The following is a 26,973-nucleotide window of genomic DNA, read 5'->3' as shown; positions in this document are numbered from 1 at the left end:
CTCAGTGCAGCAGCTTCAGGATTGGGAGTGCTGATACAGTAACAGTTCTCTCTCTCGTGTGATTTTGCTTGTATATTGAGTTGGACGGCATGGATGGCCCCAGTGTCATTTTCAAAGAAAAAATAATTTCTTCATTAACTCGTACGTATATTATATTTATTCAACAGTATAATGTTATTTATATTTTGTTTGATGGTTGCTTGACTTCGAGATGGCACCCTCTGGTGGCGAACAGCTGCCACTGCTACTGCGACTATCATTCAGACTGGTGGTTGATTAGCTGACTGATTACTGTCATTTTCATGATTTCATGATATTCACTCAAAACGACGTTATGTATGTCAACCATTTGCTTAGCAATGCGGATAAGACTGACTAGAGAAAGATGAATAAGATAATCATTTATTTTTCTTCTTATCTGCGGTTCATATTTCATGGTGTGGAAATAGCTTCTGCCGAAGTTAATTAGCATCGTGAAATCGTGCTCTTGTCTCGGTTGGAGGAGGGCTAATCTCAGAGATGAAATAATTGTGTTATCGATATTGGAATCTGTTGAGCTGTGGATGTTATTCTAAGATGACCTGTAGTAACCCCATACAGGCAGTCAGGCTCCACCCTAAGCCTGTGCGTTATACACATGGATGTATAACATATTTTATGTGGTGTGATAAATATTAACCCTTTATGACAGCAATGCATATCAAATTCACACAGGAAACAAACAGTCTCACTGCTATTTGATTTCATATATATTATTATAGATTGATATGTGATAAATATTTATGTATATATATACATATATATATTCAGATAATTGAGAAACGATAGGTAATTTGATACATTGTGCAACTTGATACCTGACCTATACTTTGACAAACATTTATTAATCTCTCACAAAAAAAACGCAAGGAAACACTTTAACACACAATAAACATTGTATTTATATTATACCTACTGTTGAACCACATATATAAGTAAAGGCATATGTATTGTGTACATGTGCCAAATTGCATTATATTTCTCCAATAAATTCGAAATACACTGTATTCTCTAAACAAACAAAAAAAAGCCAGAACTCATTCTATTACATTCAGAAACACAAGAGCACTGAGAATATACTTTTCCTATTCTCCTTTGCCAGCAATATTGCGACTTTTAGCGCGGAGTTTGTTGACTTGAGACTCTGCGATGTCGGCGCGCTCCAGCGCCTCCTCCAGGTCGTGCTGAGCCTTGCGGGACTTGGCGAGATGCGCACTGCTCAGCTCCTCCTGTCAATCACACGATACAACGCCGCCCCTCGGGATGAGTCGCATAATGATACAGAGTTAACTAGTCTAATCAAAGTTGTAATTTAATACACATTTAACCCCAGTGTAATTCAGATACATGTACACATTGAAATACAGCCTTAAACGCCTTGAAATCATTATACATGTCTATTGGGGAATGTACAGGTTTTTGGTCCTTTTCTCAAGCACAATATTTATAATTTTATCTCTACAAAATGCCTTTGCTACCTTAGCCTCTTTTGTTAATTATGACTACTGTGAGTTTTTACTACGTACTTGACCTTTGTCTTGGCGCAAGATTAGAATGTTACTGTACAGAGACGAATGACCGTGTTACGCCGCCCACTTGCCAGTTAAACACTCAAGCACATATTGGTGTCTGAAAGTAATGGTGAGCATGCAGCCACTCACCGTCTCCTCACACTGGCGCTTGTACACCTTCACTTTGAGCTGCAGTTTGTTGACCAGGTCCTGCAGTCTGGCGGCGTTCTTCATCTCCTCCTCCCCCTGAAACACTTTGCTCATTACTGTCCCCTCACCGGCCTGTCTGTACCCGTCTCTCCATCTAGCTTGTGAACAGGGCCATAGCCAGGGTTTAAAAAACAGTGAGGTCCGGCATCAGCTGCGGGGGTTCAGTTTATTTGGGAGTGAGGGGTGGGGTGGGTGGGGAGGGGGGGTGGGCGGATGCTCGGCACACGCACCATCAGATGTACCACACAGTGTACGCAAAGTACCAAGTCTAAACTGAATGAGGCATGCACCCATCTCTGAGAAATTCTCAACCATTGCTCTTTTTAGATAGTTTCCAATATTTCCACCTCTGTGACCGTGTGTGTGTGTGTGTGTGTGTGTGTGTGTGTGTGTGTGTGTGTGTGTGTGTGTGTGTGTGTGTGTGTGTGTGTGTGTGTGTGTGTGTGTGTGTGTGTGTGTGTGTGAGATCTGCCTACCTGATGGGTGACCTCCTTCATTCTTCGCTCAAATTTGCGCACGGCCTTCATGGAGTCCCCACTGCGTTTGTGCTCCGCCTCCAACTCTGCCTCCAGCTCCCGGACCTGAGGAAACACCTGGATGAACTCCGCCCTAGTAGAGGTACCTGGAGATCTCTAGTGTAGATCTCTTATCAGGGTCTGACCAAGGCAATGGTCAAACCATCTACATGAGACTCCTGATGCCTCCTGTGTATCAGGTCGCGGTTACTTATTCTATATTTTATTTATCTTTAAGTAAATTCTCAATGAGCAGGCCAGGGTTAGATATATTTTAGTTACTGTCTATATTAGGGGTGTCAAACTCAATTTCTCTGCAATTCTGCTGCAATAGATTATTATTGGTTGTAGCATTAGCTTTATATTTAATAACAAGCTCTGAAAGAAGAATTCTAGGAAAATGAACTGCAAGAACAATTAAAGTTCACAATTATAATACAATTATTTAAAATAAATAAACAAAGTAGTGTAAGCAAGAATTAATGTCAGCTAGCAGCCAGACAATGATCTACTCCAACAGAAATATTAGCTTTCAGTGAGTGGATAAGATAAACAGGGTGCATTCTGGGATATGTAGGAAGTTGATGACTTCAGTTTGCACGTAGTGGGGGTTAGCGTACCCTGGTCTCCAGCTTCTGCAGCTCCTTCTTGCCGCCCTTCAGGGCCAGGTTCTCGGCCTCGTCCAGGCGCTGCTGCAGGTCCTTCACGGTCACCTCCAGGTTCTTCTTCATCCTCTCCAGGTGGGCGCAGGTGTCCTGCTCCTTCTTCAGCTCCTCCACCATCATGGCCGCCTGCAGGGGAAACACCCGCCATTACTTTTCCTGATGTCTAAATGATAGCCTTCCAGTGATTAGTGACATGGCTATGACTACTGATTTGCAGCGATTCAGAATACGCTTTTTATGAATAAAGAGGCACGGGTTAAGGCGTTTTCCACAGTGATCCTTACAGGTATAAAACATCAACTTAGAATAAAGATGGAGGATTACATCTGCGATGGCCTTCTTGGCCTTATTATCTGCACTCTGGGCTTCCTGGACTGTATCCTCCATGTCAGCGTGCAGCTGACTAATATCGGAATCCATCTTCTTTTTGCTGCTCAGGAGACAGGTGTTCTGCTCAGGTGAGGAAGAGAAGGGTTAATACACTAATAGTACTGGTCTGCAATAGAATTATACATTGAATACATTACTTGAGTGGATAAGCATAGTAATGTATCCAATGCTTTCAAACAAAAGGTAAAAAAAACTCTATTCTCTTTCTGACATTGACTGAGCTGTCTAGAGGTCTCCCTTCTTGTCTTGAGTTACGATACGTTTCTTTAATGCTCCCGTGTCACCTGGGCGTGAAGCAGCTGAACCCTCTCGCTGGCGGCCACCAGCTCCTGCTCGGCGAGCTTGCGGCTCCTCTCGGACTGCTCCAGGGCCTCCATCGTCTCCTCCACCTCCGCCGCCAGGAGGGCGCTCCGGCGCTCCGCGATCGCCAGCTGCTCCTTCAGGTCCTCCTGGCTGTGGACGGCCTCATCCAGACGAACCTGAGTGTCCTGTCAGGAGAGGGAAGATGATGGTGGGCTTCATGTGCTTTGTGTTTGGCCGTTTTGTCTCTCTATTGGAATCCTGGGTCAAAGGAGTTTGAACATCTAGACCCGGCAGAAGACAAAGCAGTGTTGGTAAACGCCATGGCAGTACAGTTGGTCGCTCACCTTGTACTGCGCCTGGAGGTTCCTGAACTGCTTGGTGGCGTCCGACGCCTGGACGTTGGCGTGGCCTAGGTGGACCTCCATCTCGTTAAGGTCGCTCTCCAGCTTCTTCTTGAGGCGCACAGCGTCGTTGCGGCTGCGGGCCTCGGCGTCCAGGGAGCCCTGCAGGGTGTCCACGGCCCTCAGGTGGCTCCTCTTCAGCAGGTCCAGCTCCTCGTCCTTCTCGAGCACCCTGCGGTCCTTCTCCGAGCGGATCTGGTTCAGCTCCAGCTGGAGGTGCAGCAGTTTGGCCTCTTCCTGTTCCATGGAGGACTGGAGGGGCAACAAGTGACGGAGTCAGTGGAATGACGCCGCTTTAAAACCTACACCCTGTGGTTGCACGGCGAGGAGCTTGCAACAATATTTAAATTAAGGAAGTGTAAATGAATCCAGAATATCCATCGAACCATGAACTATCCTGTGTGCGACCGCTCTAGGCCTGGTGGCACTAGTTCTGGGTAAGAGCGAGAGAGAAACAGCACCAACTCTGGGGAAATTGTATTCCATTAATGGCAAATCAGTTAGCTGTTATCGTTCAATGCTGAGAGACACATATTCATTCAGCATTACTGGTGGTTATCACTTTGACAGCAAATATAATGTACGGGGATAAGTAAACCCCTTCAGTATTGAAACAATAGTTTAAACATCCATGGCCAGATGAGACTTAAGTGTGATCAGTAGATAATAAAGGCAAACAAGGCACCTCTGCTTCCTCAAGAGCAACTTGGATTTCACTCTTTTCCTGTTCCACTTGCTTGGCAGCTTTCTCCATCTCGTGGATGGTCTTTGCCGATTGGCCCAGTTGTTCGGTGATGTCGGTTATCTCCTCTGTAATGCAAAGCCAAAGGGTCAGATAAGAAGACGACAAAAGTCCACTCAACATCCAACAATGAGAATCTTGGGAATCTTCAACGTTATTTCTTACGCTGGAGGTTTTTGTTCTCCCGCGTCATGCTCTCCAGGTGGTCCAAGGCCTCCTCGTAGGAGTTCTTCAGCTTGAACAGCTCGGTGCTCACGGTTCTGGACTCCCTCTGAGAGACCTCCAGTTCAGACTGGCTCTCCTCCAACTTCTGTTTCCAGTCACCAAGAACCTGACAGGGGGGTTAGGGTGTTTGAATCCCAGCCGAAAAGCTCTGGGTTCAAGCTCAGTCTTACTGTAGGTACCCTTAAACAAGATCCACCTTACTGCTATTCATGCCAAAATTTCCTGCATCTTTATGTCACTGTGAATCACTTACGATAGCTTTTAATGGGATTGCAATAATCCATAACACATTACTGAAATATTTGGGGATGATACCCTGATTTGAACACATTCTTATGAGGAGCCTGCCCTTCTAATCCGGAATAGACTGTACCTTGTCAAAGTTCCTCTGCTTCTTGTCCAACATGGCGCTGGATGCATTCGACCGCTCCAGCTCCACATTGAGGTCCTCCACCTCCGCCAGCAACCTTTGCTTGGTCTTCTCCAGCGACCCACACTTGGCGTTTATGGCCTCTGTTGACTCCTCGGATTCCTGAAGCCTCTGAGCCAACTTCTTCCTTTCGTGTCAATGTTAAATTTATTCACATTTCAGCTAAGACAAACTTGATTTGCATTGTACACATTGTAATGCTTATGTTAAAAAGAAGATAAGGATTATAAACTTAGATAGATAGATCGTGTGACACGCAATGAGCACAACAAATTTGAACTTGTACGACTGGAAGGAAACAACGCCAACCGCCACCCATCACTACCGAAGGGTTCCTTACTTGGCCTCCTCCAGCTCGTCGGTCCTCTGGATGGCGTCCGTCTCGTACTTGGTCCGCCACTGGGCCACCTCGCTGTTGGCCTTGGACAGGCCTCCTCTGCAGCTCCCCCTTGGCCTCCTGCTCCTCCTCGTACTGCTCCCGCAGGAGCTCGCAGTCGTGGCGCGCCGACTGCAGAGCGTGGGCCAGGGAGCTCTTGGCCTGAAATGCACGACACAATACAAGTGAACGCACCGATGAGGAATGATCAGGTAATTATTAAGTATCAGCATCAGCGCAGGGTTTGCTTCGTGTGGCCCTTTGTGCATCGTCTGACCTTGGTCTCTTCGTCCAGATGTCTCTTCAGCTCCTCAGTTTGTTGACTGGCCGTGTTCTTCACCCTGTGTATCTGAGACAGAGCGGCGTCCTTCTCCTCAACCTGCCGGGAAAGTTCCCCTGCAGAGGGTTTTAGTCGGTGGCTTATTAACAGCATTACATTTACAATAGTTGTATTGTTCTTTGACTTCGTACTGTTGAGTTTACCGTTTTCTGTCTGCAGACGACTGGCGAGTGTGGTGTAATCACTCAGAGACCTCTGGGCGTCCTCCGCTTTGCTTTTGTATTCGGTGCTTTGGTCTTCCAGGCTCCTGCATAGTTTTTCCAGATTTGCCTGCAATATTTCAAGACAATTCAATATTTAGTCCTATTTGTCTTTGAATTAGTTAGAAGACGCTTTAATCCAAAGCAACTTGCATTGACTAAGAGCATCTTAGAATAATGTGTAAAAGTGGTACCACTGAAACATCCTAGCCCAGACACTATACTGCCCCCCCATCTTTATAACTGAAAACTCGCACCTTGCTCTTCAGAACACTCTCCATGTTGCAGACCAGGTCGTCCACCTCCATCTTGAGCTCGCTCTTGTCCTTCTCCAGCTTCTGCTTCACCCTCTGGAGGTTGTCTATCTGCTCGCCGAGCTCGGCGGTGCCGTCCGCCTGTTTCCTGCGCAGGGCGGCCGTCGTGGTCTCGTGCTGCAGGGTCGACTCCTCCAGGTCCCGGCGAAGGCGGTGGAACTCCGCGTCCCGCTTCTTGTTGACCTCCATCTGGGCGGCGGTGGCTCCGCCCGCCTCCTCCAGCCTCTCGCTGATCTCCTCCAGCTCCGGGACAGGTCCGACTCTGCTGCTCCACTTGGCCCGGGATGAACGCTCCGCCTCCATCTCCTCCTCCAGCTCCTCAATGCGGGCCTGAAGTGGTGGAAGTAAAAAAACGTGATTTTCTGATTCCTACAGCTGCTCTGAACTGTATGTCTAGAAACGAGGTTGTGCAGCACTTTTGGAACTGCTCAAAAATTGATTGTGCTGTTTGATTCTTTTCAAACATGGAAGTCTGAAAAATTATTAATTTTATAATGTCTATTTGTTTAAAGTGGGGTAAAAATGGATGACATATTGGCGGTAATGTTGGCTTAGAGTGCCTGTTTAGCCATTTGGGACTGGAGTAGTGAAGAGAACCCCAGGGCAGATATAGGTATACAAACCTGCTGCTCTTTGATTTTCTTTTGGAGTTGTATACTAAGAGTCTGTTCATCTTCCATTCGGCTCTGTAGGTTGATGACCTCAAAGTCCTTTCTGGAAAAAAAAGACAAATAAAGACCATTATTTGGTTATTATCTATAATATCATTTATTAGTTTATAATTAACCTTTACACATGGCCCCTAGAGAATCCAGGTTGTCAAGTGAGATGAGGTGTATGTACTGTTTCAGTGTTTCCTGCTGCCGCTGTCGGTCACTCTCTATGGTCATGATGTTCTCCTGGGAAAGCCTGAGATCTCCCTCCAGCTTCCTCCTGGTTCTTTCCAGATCGGCTCGCACCTTCTTCTCTTGCTCCAGGGACCCTTCGAGCTGGAAAATGTTAACATTTACATGTTTTAAAAACACTATTCAGATGCTGCAACATTGTTCTACAATTCTGTTTTGGGAAGGTAAATAAAGATAATAATAATACATTTTTAATTTTGGCGTCTTTCAAGTCACCCGAGGTCCCCTTACACAGAGTAAAAAACCAAAAATAACAACAACAAAGCATAAAATAACAGCATCAAACATTAATAAGGTGATACATACATCGTCCACCTGTTGCTCCAACTTGACCTTGCTCTTGGTCATGGAGTTCACTTTATCCTCTTCAGCTTGGAGATCGTCCAGAGTCTGCTGATGCACCTCTTGTAGTGATTTAATCTCCTTGGAAGACTTTAGCAGGTGGTCCTCCAGCCCTGCCAATTCCTCTACCAAGTTCTTGACCTGCGCAAAGAAACTTTGTCCGTTCATCATTTTTGTCCCTTTTATGCGATCCAATTCAAAGCATACTCCTTAGAAAAAGTCCCATCAGTTCTATGTACCTAGTAATAGTTTCACAACCCACGGTTTGAAGACTACAGTCCACTGACCTTATTCTCAGTGGCGTACTTCTCCTTCTCCACCTTGGCGATGATGAGTTCCAGGTCATCGATGTCCCTCTTGAGATCCAAACACTCGTCCTCCAGCTTCCTCTTCTTGGCCGTCAACTCGGCGTTGATCTCCTCCTCTTCCTCCATCCTCTCTGAGAACTCCTTCACCTTGGCCTCCAGGTGGATCTTGCTCTTGATGAGACCCTCGCAACGCTCCTCGGCGTCGCACAGGTTATCCCGCTCCTGCCACGCGAGACATACACAGGATCTTGTAACACCTGTTTCTACGCTTTGCTGGATCAATCTGTTCACTGAACGTTAAGCCTTCCGTCGACAGGTACAACACAGACAATTCTCCAAAGTGGATGAATAAGGAACGGTTGGTTTGGCATGTGGCTGGGCAGCACCTATTTCTGAAAGCAATGACATTGTCAAGTGATCCAGCCCTTCCTGGCTGGCTTAAGTGGTCTTCGAGAAGGTATGTGTTTTTGGCATTTTCGGTGTGTGATTATACATTTATCTAGCTAAGAGTAGACAAAATCTACTCTTACTGTTTAAGGTAGGCAAGTGGTGTGCAAATCATTTCCGACATGCAATCCCTCATCAACATTTGAATGCCAAGAGATGGATAAAATACGGAAGATATACATTTAAACCTTTTTTTTTTTATCTCTCTTGACTAGCAAAATAACCTACGGCTTGAATCTGAAGGAAGAGGTCATTCTTCTCCTGAACCATTATCCCCATCTTCTGCTCCAGCTCCTTCCTCCGGGCCTCTGATCGGAGGTACTCCTCTCTCAGCCGGGATAGCTCCTCCTTCATGTTCTGCATCTCCTTCTCCGCCTCAGCGCTCCGGAGCAGCGGCTTGATCTTGAAGTAGAGCCTCATCCAGGGCCAGTTCTTCACACTCATGAAGGAGCGGATGTTGTACTGAATGATGTATATCGATTCCCTGGAAACAAAGAAAAAACTCAGGCATGATTCTTGAAGCATATTCCCCATACTAGAGGGTGGATGCTGTGTTCACCTATTCTTGGTCATCGCTTTGAATCTCTGCCGGCCGACGTAACCGCGAGAAACGGCCTGAATTCGGGTGATCAGCACAGCCAGGCGTTCGTCTCTCATCTCCTCCAGAAGACCCAACAGTCCAGCTTTGAAGAACACCTGCATCATGTCATGGGATAAAGGTCAACACAATTAACTGTGTTTGGTGGAATCGTGCAAAGGATCAATTGAGAACAATAGTAGAAGTTGTTCCTCTTTATAATCAGTGCTATTTATTGTATGCTTTATACTTATTAATTATACCACATAATGCAACTTGGCCATTGAGAGTACCTTTGTGTATCCAAACTTGTACTGGCCGTGGTCCACATCAATGGAGCCGAGGAGTTTCTCTGATGCTTTTTTGCTGTCAATGAACTGCCCTTCCGGTATCGCACTAGCATTCAGGATTCTGTACCTGTGAGGAGGAGTACGTAGTATTTAGTATGCAGTATTATGTAGTATGCGGTAGTATGCAGTAGTATGCAGTGCAATCAAAACGAGTAGGAGTAATCAAAGGCAATGAAATGCTTTGATTTCAGGCGTCCTCGACTGTGCAGCAAGTAACAAATAAGCATGCAAAAAATGCATACAAAAAAAAAAATAAAGCTATGATTTGTATTGTAATCAGATACTAAAAAGCATGTACATGCCTAAATATCTTACACAATTATTGGGTTGATATTATGCAACCAGGTGTGAGTGTGATTAGCCATTCAAAATTGTTTGAAAAATTGCCCTTTTCCTTTGTTTTCCAGGCTTTTAATAGCTAATCACACCCACACCCGGTGGCATAATATTCCCCTTTAACACATCTGATAACTGCAAACGAGTTATGACTATGAGCCGTCCACAGATAGGGCCATTCTGATGGTAGCTGTTGGTAGAGGATATGGTAGGAACCTGGTCATGGGCTGACCTCTGTTTGAAGTCCCCGTAGAGGATCCTGCTGGGGAACCCTTTCCTGCAGATCCGGATGCCCTCCAGCACCCCGTTACAGCGCAGCTGGTGCAGTACGAGGTAGTGCTCCATGGATCCTTGGGGACAATCATTTTACCGCTCAGCATTGAATCAGTGTGACTTGGAAGATGGAATGGAATGATCTGATCAATAATACGTTTTGTACACCTGCAAGGTAATGGAAGATGTCCTCGCTGGATTTTCAAAATAAAACAACCCATGGGTGCAGCAAATGAGGCATATTTGGCAGGACTCTTACAGCATTTAAGCATCTTTCTCGCATCGGTATTGATACCATTTCAGTATCACTTTCGAGGGAGGTGTGGCGACATATTGATCGGTTTGTCTTACCTGGTGTTTTGGTTTCATTTGGGATGATGCACCTGACAAAATGAGGATGGGTAGACCGGAGGTTGGACATGAGCTTGTTGAGGTTCTCCTGTCGGAGACAAAGCCAAGAGAACACACAAGAGAGCACTATTCATCAACTTTCATATTATTTAAAAGTTTGTTAACCTTAGACTTGGTAGGACCTGCGTAAGAAAGATGCCACCCCAGAGATTATTTCCCCTTCTTAAATAATTGCAGAAAGTAAAACTCCAAAGAAAACACATTACCGTACCCTGAACAGTGCAGAAACCGTCTGAAAGGAAGAGCCCTTTTTCTTGGCACTCCTCCTACTTCCGTCTAGGAGGGCGGAGAACAAAAAATTAACAAGAGATTTGCATTGCAAGTACATAGGGTTCCTCTTGTCTCACTCAACTGGTAGCACTATTGCTATGGCATTAACACTGCCAGGGTTGGAGGTTCGATTCTGACTGGGACCACCAATGCTATGAACATATTCACAAAAAAAACATAGTATATTACACACAACTATATCTATACTACATAGAGAAATAGCCTTCCTATATTTGTGGAAGTGGCAGGACAAGATTAATGGTCAGGGTGGTCGGATAAAGGAGAATGTGAGGCCCATGGACCGTCAAACTATATCTATACTACATAGAGGAATAGCATTCCTGAATTTGTGACAGGACAGGACTATTGGTCAGGGTGGTGGGATAAGGAGACGGTGAGGCCAACAGACCGTCGGTGGAGGCGTAGGTGGCGAACAGCTTGCCCAACAGCTTCAGGCCCGCCTTCTGGTAGAGCTGGGCCACGGTTTCGTTGAGCGGGTCCTTGTTCTTCTCCAGCCAGCCCGAGATGTTGTAGTCCACAGTGCCGGCGTAGTGCACCAGGGAGAAGTGGGCCTCGGCCTTGCTCTTGGAGGCTTTGGGCTTCAGGAAGCAGCTGTTCTTGCCCAGGTGCTGGTCGTACAGCTTGTTCTTGAAGGACACGTCGGTGGCCTTGGGGAACATGCACTCCTCCTCGAGGATGGATAGGATGCCCATGGGCTGGAGGCATGCAGGAGAACCATTTCTTTAGATGTTTGGTTTGATGGATAAATGGATGGATGGAGGGATGGATGGATGAATGAATACAGATAGATACATGTTTCTAGTTGCTTCCAGGTGGATGATGGTGAATGTGCCTAACTTTTAACTTGTGTAACCTGGATGAAGATGGATAGATGGCTACTGAGATAGAACAACAACTAAGATTGTACTTTGAAATAGTGTTGTTTTTAATCCGAGACTGGACATTGTAGAGATGGATTTTGGTGGATCTACCGGGTGGAACTTGAAACAGTGCAGTTTACCTTCTCGATGAGCTCGATGCAGGCTGCCAGGTCCATGCCAAAGTCAATGAACTCCCAGTCGATGCCTTCCTTCTTGTACTCTTCTTGCTCCAACACAAACATGTGGTGGTTGAAGAACTGCTGGAGCTTCTCGTTGGTGAAGTTGATGCACAGCTGTTCCAGACTGTTCATCTGCAAGGCATTGTGTCGTTTTAATTCACAAATACATAAGAAGACTAACAAACAAAGGTTGCATGAGTCCAATTTACCTCAAATATCTCAAAGCCAGCGATGTCGAGGACGCCGATGAAGTGCTGCCTGGGCAGTTGCGTGTCGAGCTGTTTGTTAATCCTGGTCACCATCCAGAGGAACAGTCTTTCATAGACGGCTTTAGAGAGGGCACCCGTTGAGTTGTTCACCTGTCATCAAAGGTTCCAGAGTTAAAATGGATTTGTAAAGTGCCGCAGATTAAATCCGATGTTCAACATAGACTGACTAATGGAAGGGGCAGGGTACCTGTTGCACGGTCTGTCCTTTCGTGACATACTCATTTCCAACTTTCACTCTTGGATAGCATAGCGCCTTCAGTAGATCTGCAGAGTTCATGCCCATGAGGTAAGCCACTTTGTCTGCCACTAAGAGGAAGGATGTATGTAACAAAATTAACAAGGTGTTAGAGTAGGCAGAAAGGCAAACAATAAGCAAGATTCAAGCCGCAAGATTCAACAATAATTGAAATAGTTGGTTTTATGTGGGTCATTTTTAATTGGACCTCTGCATGCATTCCAATTCAACTCTCGAAAGGTTTATCCTTGACCATTGCTTGCGGCTTGTAGCCCATCTTCTGAACCATCAGGTTGTTAACCTCTCACCTTCTGTGCCATCAGGCTCAGCCTGCTCCTCCCGCTGTTTCTGCTTGAACCTCATGTTCCCATGATGCATCACTGCGCCGGTCAGCTTGTAGATGCCCATCTTTTCCTCTGTGCTGAACCCAAGGATATCAATCGCGCTCTACAGAAACCAAGGAACGGTGCTTAGACCACCTGAGTTTACATTCTGAGTTTACAGGCAGACTTGACAATAATTCACTTGGTAAAGAATCTTTCTGAAAGATCCCAGATAATATTGCATGATTGCAATAGAGCAATAATACACAAAAAAATGCTTTTGATTCAATTGTATCATCGGATTTTTGTATTATGCATTTTTTCTTTCTTGGAAAGTCAGCCATTAGGTTCAACCCAAATTTTAGCGGCCTACCTGGAGGCATCCCTGAGCAAGCGGCTCTAACCCCTACCTGCTCCTTCATGATATGAACCTGACCGATTCACATCTCACATCCAAATCCCTTTGGATAAAAGCGTATATATCTTACATCAGTGGCGACCAGCTCTTCTTGGTCGCTGATGCTTTGAACAGTGATCTCCCCCTGGCTGATGAACGGGTAGTCATAAGGGTTGGTGGTGATCAGCAGCAACTCTGGTATAATACAAATATTGATCCTTGTAAATGCTGTATTGGTTGTATGTGTCAAAAAATTCAAAGACTTTAAAAGAAGAACTTCTGTTAAATCCAATAAGTGGAATAAAGACTGTGTTCACTTCATGTGACCACCTACCAGTTAATTCTGGCTTTTGATTGGACAGGATCTGATAGAAGATGTGGTAGCTTCTCTCAGCCGGGAGTTGAAAGGTCACCCTAGACTTCTCCAGTAGATCTGTGGATTGACATAAGAGGTCAAATATTATCTTATCGCCTACATCCCGGGATTGGCTTTAGTATACGTAGCTCCAGTCCGACTTACAGGTTTCAATATCAGCCGACGACAGCTTCCCCTTTGTTCCAAAGTGGATGCGAATGAATTTGCCCTGGAACATAATTATGATAGGGGTTGATGACGATTAGCATTATGATCAGCATAAGGCTCCTAGGTATTGTTACCAGTGTTATCTATGCCACCTAATATATGCATATTAAAGGGCCCCTACATAACCGACAGGTGTGATGTTTATTGGACCAATCTTCCAGGTTGTCAGGGGGTACAATCCACTGGGTTGGCTTGTAGGATGATCTGTGCATCATACATCTGAGTGGACACTCCCACATGTGATGTAACTAACAGGTATGGAAGAGCTTGTAATGGCTAATCAACTTCACAGCTGGGGGTACAAGAGGGTGCCTTTAATACTCATAAAGAATACCGATATACAGGAGTGCCGTTGGTGTTATTTGATTTTGACAGAATAAGACTCACGAAGCGAGAGGAGTTGTCGTTTCTGACGGTCTTGGCGTTACCGAAGGCCTCCAGCAGGGGGTTGGCCTGGATGATTTGATCCTCCAGGGTTCCCTGTTAAAAGGAGCATGCTTCCTTGTTTAAAATAAACACAGAAGAAGAGGTCTCTTGTACTGGTTGCAACAAACAGTGGAGAAAGTCCTTTAAGGAAAGGAAAATGGCCAGCCTATACAACTTTTGAAGGAGCAGTTAAAAAATAACTAGGTATTTGTGGGCCAGGATAGTCTAGTGGTTAGAGAGTTAGGGTGACTCCAAGCCAAAGGGTTCTGGGTTCGAACCCCAATGGCCGCAGGCATCCTTGGGCAATATACCAGACATGTATCTGAAAATGACTGTAAGTCACTTTGGATAAATCTGCATAATGCTTGTCTGAGTAGAGAGTGAGAGTGCTGGTACGGAAGTCGGTAAATACCTGCATTCTACCATCAAGTGGCTCTTTCTTGCTTGGATCCCCATAAGATGCAATTGTTGCAAAATACTGAATGACCCGCTTGGTGTTCACAGTCTTTCCAGCTCCGGATTCTCCGCTGCAAAAGTTGTACAATGAAATTAGACGAGGGTCTCTTATTGTGACGGTCAAGACAGGAAGTGGAATAGTTACTCACGTGATAAGGATTGACTGGTTCTCACGATCTGTTAAAAAGACGAACAATATATAACTCATAATTTAGTCTTGGGATTTTGGGATTCATACTTGAATAAAGTATTCACACCGGTGTGTTCTGAATTGGAAGTTACTGACAGAATTAATTTTAGATACAATTTGGATAAATATGTACATGGTAGGTTGTCATATATTAAAACTCACACTAATATAAGACACTTGAAAATAAGTAAATCCAGGCGCCTTGGACTTTTCTAACAATTCTTCCCTAAAAGACGTACCCATTGTGTGAACTCTTTTGTTAGTGTTTGCGTACCGGTTAGCATGTACTGGTAAGCGTTGTCGGAGATGGAGAAGATGTGCGGTGGGACCTCCTGGCGCTTTTTCCCGCGGTATCCGGCCACGACCTCTGGGTTGTAGACCGGCAGCCACTTGTAGGGGTTCACCGTCACACAGAACAGCCCCGAATAGGTCTGGACGGAGGGGGGGACAAGGGCTTGGTCCTCATTAGGATGAACAGTTGAAATAATTGTACCGCAGTGTCATGTGATCTTGATGGGAGGCGAGTGTGGATGTCATGGTGACATTGTTACCATGAGTGCCAGCATTAATTAATTATCGTTCTAAGCATTCCTTTGTCCATGGCGGGTCTGGGGAGGCACATGCCTGAAATTTTTGCGATGTACACATTCAATATACATTCTTGCTCTACAAAGGCTGTATGCTATGCCTGGTTATGTCTGTGTGTTATGCCCCCCCCTCCATATAATTCCGTGGCCCTCCCATGCCAACCCAACTCAATGGTACCAGTGGTTTGACCCAAAACCCTGCTAACCCGGCCCTCTGGGGTTGGCGGTCTTACGTAGATCATCCAGGCAGCGTAGCGCTCCTTCAGGTTGTAGAGCACGGCGGGCTCGTGGAGGTGGGTCAGCATGGCCATGTCCTCGATCTTATCGTACTTGGGGGGGTTCATGGGCCGCAGGTCATCCTGCTGAACCACCACAATCTGGAGGAAACAAAAGGAAATGCATGAAAATAAATACAATGACATGAACACGTAAATCTTTCTGAAATGTGTAACACACTTTTAAGCGTGTGTTATACTTAAGGTGTTTAATATGAATTAAATAACAACGATTATTACACAGCTTTGTTGATTACTCAGTTCTGATTGGTAAATAACGGCATTCTTTGGTCTGTTATTTCTGGACAGTAGACTGCAGCAATAACAGACCATTGCATTAGGTGCTATTTCCAAACGTAGATAATTGTTTTGGCAGAAGCAATTAAGAACATTTTAATCAGTAAGATATCTTAAAAATCATAGTTTAAAATCAATGAAACCTTTTTGAGTGAAAACTAGTCTAATATGCTCCATTTTATTGACTAAAAAACTCTTGTCTAACTTTCCCATAATATCTAGTCCGTAATCAACAAGATGAGGACCAGAGCTGTCCTTATGCCAAGCCTACCTTTGCGTCCTCGGTTTCCACGGTGATCTTGGAGCCGTCTTGCTTCTTGATCTTGCCCTTCACGTACTCCTGCCTCGCGTCGGTGACGAAAAGGCCGTTTTGGCGTCGAAGGGCATGTTCTGGGCGGCGACCCGCTCTCGCTCCGGCTTGCGGAGGAACGGCGCCGCCACCCCAAAGATCGCCATCTCAACGTCACCCATATCCTACTAGACCTGGTGTGGACCGTGGAACAATCTTAAATACGTTTTTACTGGGTGTAATATATGCTCTGCTTGATCTCATTCTCATTTTAGATCGAAGCTCATTATCAATGACTTAACATAAATACAATGGATCCATCCTTGGCTTAGGATAGGCCTACAGCCAATGAAGCACAGTGAATCAGCAGCAGTAGGAGAGTAGAGTTAGGTTTGACTTTGGCCAAAAATATGACTCTTGGCCAAATTCGGCAAATTATGCCAGAGGCTAACGAAATATAAATGCCATTTTTATAGTATACATTTTAAATGCCACAAAATAGTATAGATGTTTAGCATGGGGGGGCCCCAATGGGAATATAACCCCCAACCCTGGTTATGTTAATCCCATGCTCTACCCATTGAGATAGACACAACCACAAAAAAGTAATGTACATTTTTGTATTTCTTTCTAAAAAAGAGGTGAATAGCGCTTACCTGAGTGTCCCAAAACGAAAAGGTTTGACAGAATCCAGAAAGGGTTTCTAAAAGCTGTCTGAAAGATGATTATCGCTCTCTTGGTTTATTCCTATTCAATACTCAGTGTGCCATAGAGATGCCCTGAGCCTAACGAGATTTTGACAGTCTTTATAACACCAATGCCGGGACTGTATTAACGCTTTCTCCTATATTTGGCCAGAGAGATCAGATCTGGCTTAAAAGCCAAGTTGGAGAAAGTCCTCCACTGTCTGTTTCATGTCTGTTTTGTATTTTAAAAAACCTAAGTATAGCTGTATTGTGTAATGTGTAAATGGATTCGATTGTGGTCCGCGCCCTCGGTCGATTAAAAAGCAATGATCGCTAAGGGCCACGGATTACGGCGATCGGGGCCAAAATGGCCCTTATTCATTTTCGGGCTAGGCGAGCTTCGGCATCCTGAATATGCCATGGCGGTCTGAGGACCAGGATGAGGCTGGAGATTGCTGTACAGTCTTTGTCTTAAGTCGTCCATGCACATCAAAGCAAGCCGTTCACATATTCAAACAGGTTCCAGCCAGACCAACCGCATGGCATTTATGCTAATAATTTGTATATCTATTTAGTACCCGTCAATCTAGCTATCTTGCACTTCTAATAACTTTGTTGTGGTATCATTGTGTATTGCTTGATATTTTGCCACAAGATTACCTTGGCAATTGAGCGTGCTTGAACCCCTAAGAATATCAATAGCCTACTTTTATTATTAATTGATGAACTATTATTGAATTATTGATTTTTTATATAGCTTTTTTGCTACTCATTATACTACTTTTCCATCCGATCATCGAGTGTTTTCATAAATACTTGCTTTTATATTACATTTATATTGTATCTGTTTACGTTGGGATGGCTTGCATCGCATTCCCTGCGTGTGTGAGGGCTGCCGCGTTGATCCTGGTTTGGGTCTGGGTAGAGGGATGAGTCACAGAGTGCAGAACGCTCTGCTCACACTGAAACCATCAGCAGACGTTGTCGTGAGAATGCAGAACATGTCGGTTTGCCTCGACGGGGGAGAACAATGAATACACAAAGCCCCTTAGCTCGGCCTTAAGCCGGTCGGCGTGTGTTTCTATCAACAAGAATCAGTATTCATAGAGCACCAGTATGTGGTTCCACTCGGCCGTGTGTGTGTGTGTGTGTGTGTGTGTGTGTGTGTGTGTGTGTGTGTGTGTGTGTGTGTGTGTGTGTGTGTGTGTGTGTGTGTGTGTGTGTGTGTGTGTGTGTGTGTGTGTGTCTGTGTCAGCCCAGTGCGATGTCATAGTAGTTCTAATGTTAATATTGCCAACCCCCCCCCCCCCCCAACTGGTGAATGCTTCCCCTTTTTAATGGGATCAAGATGCATTTGTCTTGATCCCAGTCAAATGAATCATTGTTGGAAGTAAACAGCTGGTTGTCTCGACATTAACCAGCTGTTGGAGGATGTACATTTAGGGAACATCAGTTTTCTCGTGCAGCTCCTTTTACATTATGATGAAAAGGGACTGGCCCGTACCTCTCTCTGTTTGCAAAATATTATAACGGTGTATTTCTTTCTAACAGATTCTACGTTCCCTGGCAGTCGGTGACCGACTAGACGGTCTTAATTGGCGTGGATATAGCGAGTCTAAATCAGTCTTTCCTTTTATCTCCCACAAGCTCAGACAGCTGCCTCTGCAACTGCTCCTCGGTAGATGAACAAATGTTCACCAGACTTTACCTAACTTTAACACCCCCATCCCCATCCCCATCCCCATCCACCACCACCACCACCAGCTCTCTCCTGGCAGGTGGATGGCCAGAGAGCAGACAGTTATTCGGACCCAAATCGTAAAGGTCAAAGGATGGAGAGGCAGAGAGTGGGAGAGGGTGATGGAGGGAGACAGAGAGGGTGGGATAAAGGGGGGAGAGAAAAGTTGAGACAGAGAACCCCTTCAGCTGCTTGGATCTGTAGGGGGAGGGGGGATTGATTTAAAATAGATGTGAAGGTGTTTAAGGGGGTCAAGGTAGAGAGAGAAGGGCCATGAACATGAGCCACAAGAAGGCAGGTCAAACACTGTGTGAAGACTTGCCAGACGGCTTGTGTCAACATCGATTTTAAGCTTGAAAAACACTCGTCATGTGTGCAAATGTCATTCCTATCGCTGCTCAGTCCAGTTTCTTTCCTTTACTCTGTAGCACTGTTTTGTGACTGGCCTTGACTTTGTGAATTTGCCTCGTTTTAGGTTGGAGGTTAACTCTGACTCACTTGCATAGGATCAAAGTGTCTGGTAAACAAATTAGGAGTGGGAAAAATAATCGATTCTTCGATGCATCGCGATTCTCGCTAGAACGATTCTGTCTGGATGCAGATAAATTAATAATCGGAATAAAAAAAAAAGTATACATATATTATTTTTGCCTGCTGCAACATTCTGTTCGCCAGAAAGGGATAATTTTTGTAATTTTAAAATTAGTGAATTTATCTTCAGTGTGTATTGGCCAATCTGATTTGTCTTGACACGATTGCGATTCAGCCTACGCATAGCATGCACGCAAACTCACAGCCAGACACAAGAACTCTTCTAATTCAACAGCAGCTTTTCCTTTAATGACTAGAAAGAAAATAAAACTGAAACCTATTTTTTGCATGCTTCGACATTGTGTTATAATGCAAGCTGCATTGATTATTGCATTGTTCATAGAAAGTCATATTTGTGACAAAAGCTTTCTCTCTTATGAAATATTAGATAAGTTAATTCATCTGTTGATGTCTTTAATGATCATCACAAAAGTAGGAAGTGATTAGCAAACTCTGAGTAGCAAACCCAGATGTATATATATATTTTTTGAAAATCACGCATGGAAATGTACATAAAAAAAATCGATAATCTACTTTTTTATTTTCTTAAATCTCAGAACAAAAATAACTGAAACGAAAATAGTTAAACCCTTTATCAAGATGGCCAGTAGTGCAGAAACAATGCAAAACATCGCGAAAAAAAAAGACAGTGATTACAATGAACAAAAACAGTTCTTCTTTTCTTCAAAATTGCACTTTTATCATGAAATGGGGTCCATCTTTTTTAAGCTGGTTGTGGTAGTGTTTATTTCACTGCCCAAAGCTCCAGGCATTAGCTGCAACCTACGGTGAAGGCAATCTGCCATTACATTGCATTCTTCTGACGCAGCCAGCGTTCTAAAGTGTATCAGACTTCATGGTTGAGTTATCTTTGATTTAACTTCTAATCCACGCCGGAGGGGCAGCAACAAACCCGCCATCCATAAGACCACTGCAGTCCACCCACACAACCGCTTTTTCTTAAAAAAATAAATACATAGAAAATAAGCATCTGAATAATCATTGGTCATTTGTTATCATAGCGTGTGATCATCAGTCAGGAGTCGGGAGATTCAGTCCCTGGTGATGGCCTGGGGTTCTCCTGAGCAGGTCGGTCCAGTCTCTATTTGCCCTTCTTGTGTTTCCTCATGTACGCCGCGATGGAGCCCGTGATCTCTGTGCTCGTCTTGTTCTGGCCGAAGTACTCGAGGAAGTCTCCGTCCGGACCCACCAGGTACATGATGATGGTGTGGTCCACCTGCCGAGAACCACGCCCCGAGTTAGGTCACAACGGCACCACGTTTACATTTACATTGAGGGAATTTAGCGGACGCTTCTATCCAAAGAGACTTACAGAAAGTACATCTCTGAGAAGAAAGCTTATCACTGTCAGTACAGTAAGGATGTTTATAGAACCAAGTGCCAAGCCCTTGGTTCTAACCCATTCCCCGTATACAACAAAGCTACTTAGGATAAGATGCTACACAATGCTTGGTACTATTTTTAAGTGTGTACATTAAGTGGCAGGACGTAAAACACACAATAAGTGCGTAAGAGGGGTACTACTACAAAAATGCTAGCTAAATTGAGGAACCGCTTTTAAAAGTCTCTATTGTTTCCTTTGAGTCAAGAGTGCTATCTCACTGCACACACACGAACCCCTCCCGGGTGTGCTTGGAAGCAAACACCATCTGGTCTTGGGGGGGGGGTCTCTGGCCCAGCAGTTTAAGTCTGATTGCTGAGTTCTAATATCCGCAAAGGAACCAAACTAGGGAGGGAAGACGCTGCAGGGTTCATAAACAAAACCTTGTTGTGATGAAAAGCGTCTTTCCTGCTCTTGGCTAAATAGTAAAGGTGGAGCTTGAGTGGACCAGCGAAGGGGGAAAGGGGGAACTCACGATGTAGTCGTTGTCCTCATCCTTGGGCCCCTGGCTGTAGTAGACCCTGTAGGCCCGGGACACCTGCTCCACCTGGGCCTTCGTTCCTGTCAGACCCACCAGCTTGGGAGAGAACTCTGCCAGGCAGAGAGAGAGAGGCGCCGTTATAACATTGTGTCTAAAACAGGGGTCAGCAACCTTTTCAACAGGCAGTGCCAGTTTGACATTTTCTCGTTAATGAGTGTGCCTTAAGCAACAATAAATTAAATATTAAGCTGAATTATGACAGAGACCAAAAATGTCCATATAGTCCACAATCATGCATCATTTTGGATGTTTTTTTTTGTTGTTATATTTACCACATGGGCTTACAAATTATAATGACATATGTCCCATCTTAAAACACCACTTTAAGAAACTCATTCAAAAACATATTTTCACTGTGAGAAATGTAAAAAAACAAGAATAGATGAAAATGTTGGAACCATCCCCATCAATATCTTTAAGACATGTACAACTTTGCAAAACCATGTGAAGGCGATGCATACAGGCCACTTGCAACAATATCTTCAATATTTTCTTCTAAATTTATCCCATTTCAGAACACTGCTTTCAGTAACTCATTTAATCATTTTGCACTGGGGGGAAATGCCCAAAACAGAATAAAGTGCCAAAAAAATCGTTAGTAATAATTATGCTACCGTATTGTGCGGTGACATTTTTTAATAATCATAATAAAATAAAAAATAATATATATAATTTTTTTTTAAGTGTGCCAATGACTGGGGTTGCCGATCCCAGGTCTAAAATATACAGTCAAAGTTGTGCTCATTAATACATTGAGATTCCACAGCACCTTATAACAATGAATTATAAATACTCAATATCCTCATTTCAACCATAGTGTTAGCTATAATTGATCCTGATTAAGTCATTCAATTCTTCAACAGAGAAATCTGCCTATTGTAAGTTTTATGTCACAGCCTTTCTCCTTACAAATCAGCTGGCAATATTGTGTCTCAATATAGTGAATAATCGTATCTATGGTAAGCACAATCAACTTTTACTCATCCTTTTACTGTTTAGTCCAATTCATCGTGTTTCTTCATTCATTGCTATACATTCTGGGCGTTTACATTATAGCATTATTGTCAAGAATTCTCTATGGATTGCATAATAAACTTTGCGTCGTAATCATCTTTGGGTTGCTTTGGGATTATTGTCCTTATGCATGCAGTGTCAGGATATATATATATATTTAGTATACGCCACACGAGAACCTCCTAAGATTGCACAATTTAATTGGTTCGCTATCTCGGGATATTGGGCAATATCCCATGATTGAGATCTCAAACTCGGGATACGTTTTTACCTGAGGCTCCGTGGAATGTGGGGAATTTAGTCTCAAATATATTTTGAAGAATTCCCTATGGTTTGGATGGTAATTGTTACCCTACCTTTCACGTAGGCGGCCATGGCTTCCACCGTGTCCCGGTCGGGGTCGATCGTGATGAGGAGCGGGGTGAGGTTCGGGATGCTCTTTATCTTGTCTAGAGGGAAGCACACGCCAGGGAGTGTTGGTACAGTTACCATGCAATCGTTGAGAAGCGCCACGGGTGAACGACCATCGTGACGTGAGCTGACCGTGACAGAAGACGACTTTACAGCCTTTTTAGGCAGCAGACATTGGGGTTCAAACCCACAACTTTTCATCAGGGACAAATTAAAAATAGCTCTCTTTGTTAACAAGAATCTTACAATCTACACTTGCAAAACTAGCCACATGTGTTCAGCCACATGTATGATGGATAGATCAGCAAACCAATCAGTACAGTCCACTGGCTAGGTTGGACACGCCCCTTCATGATGTCAACCTCTTGAAGCTTGAAATAGCTTATCAACAACGCTGCTGGAAGCAGAATGGCATCCATTTAACATCAGGATCCGTAGGGTGGGGGGTAAAGCAATGCATGATTGGAATAAAAGTGGGTCACCTATGGCGTCCACCACCTCGATCATCTTCTCGATCTCGTCAGGGCAGATGTCGGGGCAGTGCGTGAAGCCGAAGTAGAGCAGCACCCACTGGCCCAGGAAGTCCTCGCTCTTGCTGGGTTTGTTGTTGTGGTCCACCAGGGAGAAGGGGCCGCCCAGCGCAGCCTTGCCTATCGACTTGTTACGCTCCTTCTCAAGCACTGAGGTTGGAGAGAGAGAGAGACACACACACACACACACACACACACACACACACACACACACACACACACACACACACACACACACACACACACACACACACACACACACACACACACACACACACACACACACACAGGTAGATGCTTCCATATCTTCCTTGGCTTTTAAAGATTCACCTCAATGTGTGACGCTTTACAAGGATTAATGAATGAACAACACTCTCACATGAACACAATATACTTATAAATGTGACACAATTCCCAATTTCCCATGAGAAAGATGTCAAGTCAACTCTTACAACGTATCATAATTAAAGTAATAAGCCTATGTGTTTGTACTGTAATACATAGTAACTACCACTGTGTATATTTTTACTGGTATACTGGTAATGTGCAATGACAACATTGACAGTCAGTGCTCTTACGTTCTTCCTTTTCCTTCTTGAAGTACTTCATGAGACCCAGGACAGTGCCGCCGATGGCGAATGTGATGGCTAAAGATTTCCACGTCACAGGCTGTGCGGAAAAAGAATAGCAAACAATGGGTAAGTCTGTCCCTTTGACAGAAACCATGATTTGAGTCTCTGCCAACAGTTGAAATCTCTCTTTTATATCTAGCTGTATACACGGACTCTATTGTAGTCTGACTCAGTCATACCCCGGTTTTTTTGGACTTGGACTTTTGACCGGGTGGAGGAGGTAGAGATGAAAACGCTCTGCTGCAGAGTGGAGGTAAACATCTGGTTGTCCTGGACATCTGTACCCGGGCCTGGATGGGGATGGTTAAAAAACAAAATAAACTCTCAAGAGTCAGCCAAAACTGAGATAGGATCCTCCGCACACACACTCTATCCATAGTCACACAAACAGACCCCACACACAGCACCAGGGTCTAGACATCATCAGGGGCAATCATATCCATAGCCTCTCGCACACACACACACACACACACACACACACACACACACACACACACACACACACACACACACACACACACACACACACACACACACACACACACACACTTCTTCTCACACACACACGTCTTCTCATTCATTCATGTTATAACATCTTCTTGGTTTGACCTACCAGGCAATGGAGTCTCAAAGATGCCATGGCATTAGATAACGTGCCGTGTCGTCCCGGTAGAGCGCTGTGTATAGATCGGAGTGCGTGTGTATGTGCAGATCCCTGCAGAACCAGCCTGTACCACATATTGGGGTTTGAGAGGCTCAGGGTCATGTCTATGATGCCAGAAACTGTCGCGTCCGACAAGGAAGTAGATGTCAGTTTACACAACGTGTGTCGAGTCTAGACTAAGCCGGCCCTGGGTCAGTTTATGTATTTTTTCGGACTGCATTCTGACCACAACTTCTGGTAAATAAACTGATCTAAGATCCGCGCTCGCTGTTCGCACGTACCGGATGTTGCGTCATTCTATGCTGTCGTTGGATATTATTACTCACTGGGGACATCTAGCGGCGGGTTTATGTATTGCGGTTGTTTTCAATGTTTTCAAAAGACACTGACACCATGAAGTACACTGTAGACTTACTATTCTTGTAAACTATTCTTATTTGATATTCCTATATCCTGCAATGTTTCTGTCATATATACTGAGGGTAGAGCTGTATGCTGTTCATATCTAGATTAACTAATATCTATTAATTAGGATTCCACACATTTCTGTACTGCGTAATACTTTCAGATTCTGACTCGTTGCAGTTCATAGAAACATTAAAGAGGCTTTAGAGAAGAACAGTTTAATGTCCCAATGTTGTTTTGAAAGTGCATGATCGCCTTGATTAAGAGTCGTATATTATCTAAAAAGTAAACAGGCAGGGAGGTGGGCTCTAGATGGCCGTCTGACAGTGCGAGGGCCAGTTGGCTGTGAGCTCCTTGTTGTGGTAGTAGTACATCCACGCTACAAAGGGGAAGACTGTGATGGCTGTGGCAGTGGACACTCGCAGAATTCCAACAGGCCCTCTGGTGAGAACACACAATCGTAAAAGCAACATTCAGTTAAAAAGAAAAATATAAATTGTTCTGTTTTAAATTAATCAGGAAATATCTACCCAACCTTCCGGAGTGGCGACACAACAGAAGCCAGATTACAGTCAGCACTAGTCCGGAAAATTCTCTAGAGGGAAAAAAGAGGGAAAAAAAGTGGTTATAACAACAGCAGGGTTCGCTATTAAAAATATCAGCCTCATGCGTACCTATTAAGACAAGGCTCCAGAATAACACTGTTTGAAAGACATGCATCAATTATGATGTAAGAGTCTTATTTTCTAGAACATCCCTAAAATAAAAGATGAGGCAGAATGCTAGTGTTTAATAAGTTGTAGTTGTATAGAAATAAGTATGTATCTGATGCAAGAATTGGAGATTTTATTCTTCATGTGTTTGTTAATGAGAGACATTATTATGGGCTGTATTCTGCAGGGTAGTCCTCCTACATACTATTCTATGCTATTACATGAAGACAGTTCTGCCACGATGCCCTATACTAATACCACAGGTCCCCCGTTTAAACTCAGGGGTCGATAGAAATCAATGCAACATAACACACCTCCCCTCCTCTTGCTGGAACAAATTGGTGATGCGTTCTCTATATAAGGTCCAGCCCAACATGCCCAGCACGGCGGTCGAAACCATCACGTGGAGATCAGCAATCTTCCTCCACGCCAACCATTCTGAAAATGATCGAGAATATTGTCATTACAATATTATTGGTTAGAAGAAGAACAGTTGACCTCTGTTAGAGTCAAACGGATTGAACTGAATGTTTAACATAATGTGCAGTGAAAGCTTTTTGGCCACTTGATGGCGCTTTTGGCATGGATACCTCCCTCACTGTCACTGGGTCGTTTCGAGGATTGAAGGACTTTGTACTAAGTCAACTCTTGTCAACTAATAATAATAATAGATCACTGTGAGTTGTTTCTTTACCTGTCACCTGGGGTTTCAGCCCGATAGTTATACAAAGAGTTGCAGGAACGGCGTATCCAACCTGAAAAGAGCCATCTTGTAAACGAAAACGTTGATTGAATGTGATTTGCAGATTTTCAAAGCCTAACAACGGTCTTACCATCCACAGCCCTGCGTCGGGATCATTGATCTATATAAAAGGAAAATTAAATATTAATGTCAATCGAAAGTCCGACACAACAAGGCACTGTGGAGCCAGAACCACTCACCTGTACATAGGCTGCAAGAGCGAAAAATACAGACATGCACACATTGCAAACTTGCCACAAAACCAAAATACATTTGTTGGTGATCCCTCTGCAGTCTCCGTTCATCTCTGTAATTATTGCAAGTGTCTCTACTACAGTTATCCAAAACAAATACGTTCCCGGCTATGATCGTTCCGGATCAAGGCGATCCAAGGGTTTAAAAAAGAACTTCTTTCCAATCCATCCGCTGAACGATTCCTTCTTCTTCGCATCCTGGACTTTAGAGCGGAAAGGCTCACTGTGGCCAAACTCTGTTGCCTACATTGTTACGGTATTATTCAAACAGACGATACGTGTACGTTTTAACGAAGCATAGGTGTAATGCATTCTGCTGATATCAGATTGGGACCAGACATAACGCAACAACAAATAAAAGTCCAGAAAGTTCATAAATAAAT

At 44.2% G+C, this 26,973-nt stretch overlaps 2 protein-coding genes and 1 pseudogene across 2 annotated transcripts; all 3 read right to left on the bottom strand.

Annotated features, from left to right (window-relative positions):
- Positions 1 to 1,124: 1,124 nt before the first annotated feature.
- On the bottom strand, positions 1,125 to 16,449 carry LOC130398639 (myosin-1B-like; annotated as a pseudogene).
- Positions 16,450 to 19,523: 3,074 nt separating this feature from the next.
- LOC130398607 (protein SCO1 homolog, mitochondrial) lies at positions 19,524 to 24,781 on the bottom strand. The gene is made up of 7 exons (XM_056604933.1): positions 24,426 to 24,781; positions 23,992 to 24,102; positions 23,759 to 23,849; positions 23,133 to 23,330; positions 22,596 to 22,688; positions 21,160 to 21,275; positions 19,524 to 20,519 (listed from the first exon to the last, which is right to left on the bottom strand). The coding sequence occupies exons 1-7, from the start codon at positions 24,576 to 24,578 to the stop codon at positions 20,385 to 20,387; spliced, it is 897 nt and encodes a 298-aa protein (XP_056460908.1). The 5' UTR covers positions 24,579 to 24,781; the 3' UTR covers positions 19,524 to 20,384.
- A 278-nt stretch (positions 24,782 to 25,059) lies between these two features.
- tmem220 (transmembrane protein 220) lies at positions 25,060 to 26,951 on the bottom strand. Its single transcript, XM_056604934.1, has 6 exons — positions 26,537 to 26,951; positions 26,428 to 26,457; positions 26,289 to 26,349; positions 25,909 to 26,032; positions 25,417 to 25,476; positions 25,060 to 25,322 (listed from the first exon to the last, which is right to left on the bottom strand). Exons 1-6 carry the CDS (start codon positions 26,639 to 26,641, stop codon positions 25,190 to 25,192), a joined length of 513 nt encoding a protein of 170 aa, XP_056460909.1. The 5' UTR covers positions 26,642 to 26,951; the 3' UTR covers positions 25,060 to 25,189.
- Positions 26,952 to 26,973: the final 22 nt, after the last annotated feature.

The sequence above is a fragment of the Gadus chalcogrammus genome, chromosome 2, assembly GCF_026213295.1.
Source record: "Gadus chalcogrammus isolate NIFS_2021 chromosome 2, NIFS_Gcha_1.0, whole genome shotgun sequence".
In the NCBI taxonomy this organism is placed as follows: Eukaryota; Metazoa; Chordata; class Actinopteri; order Gadiformes; family Gadidae; genus Gadus; species Gadus chalcogrammus.
Note: the sequence above shows the minus strand (reverse complement) of the source record. Positions and strands in the feature narration are given on the sequence as shown.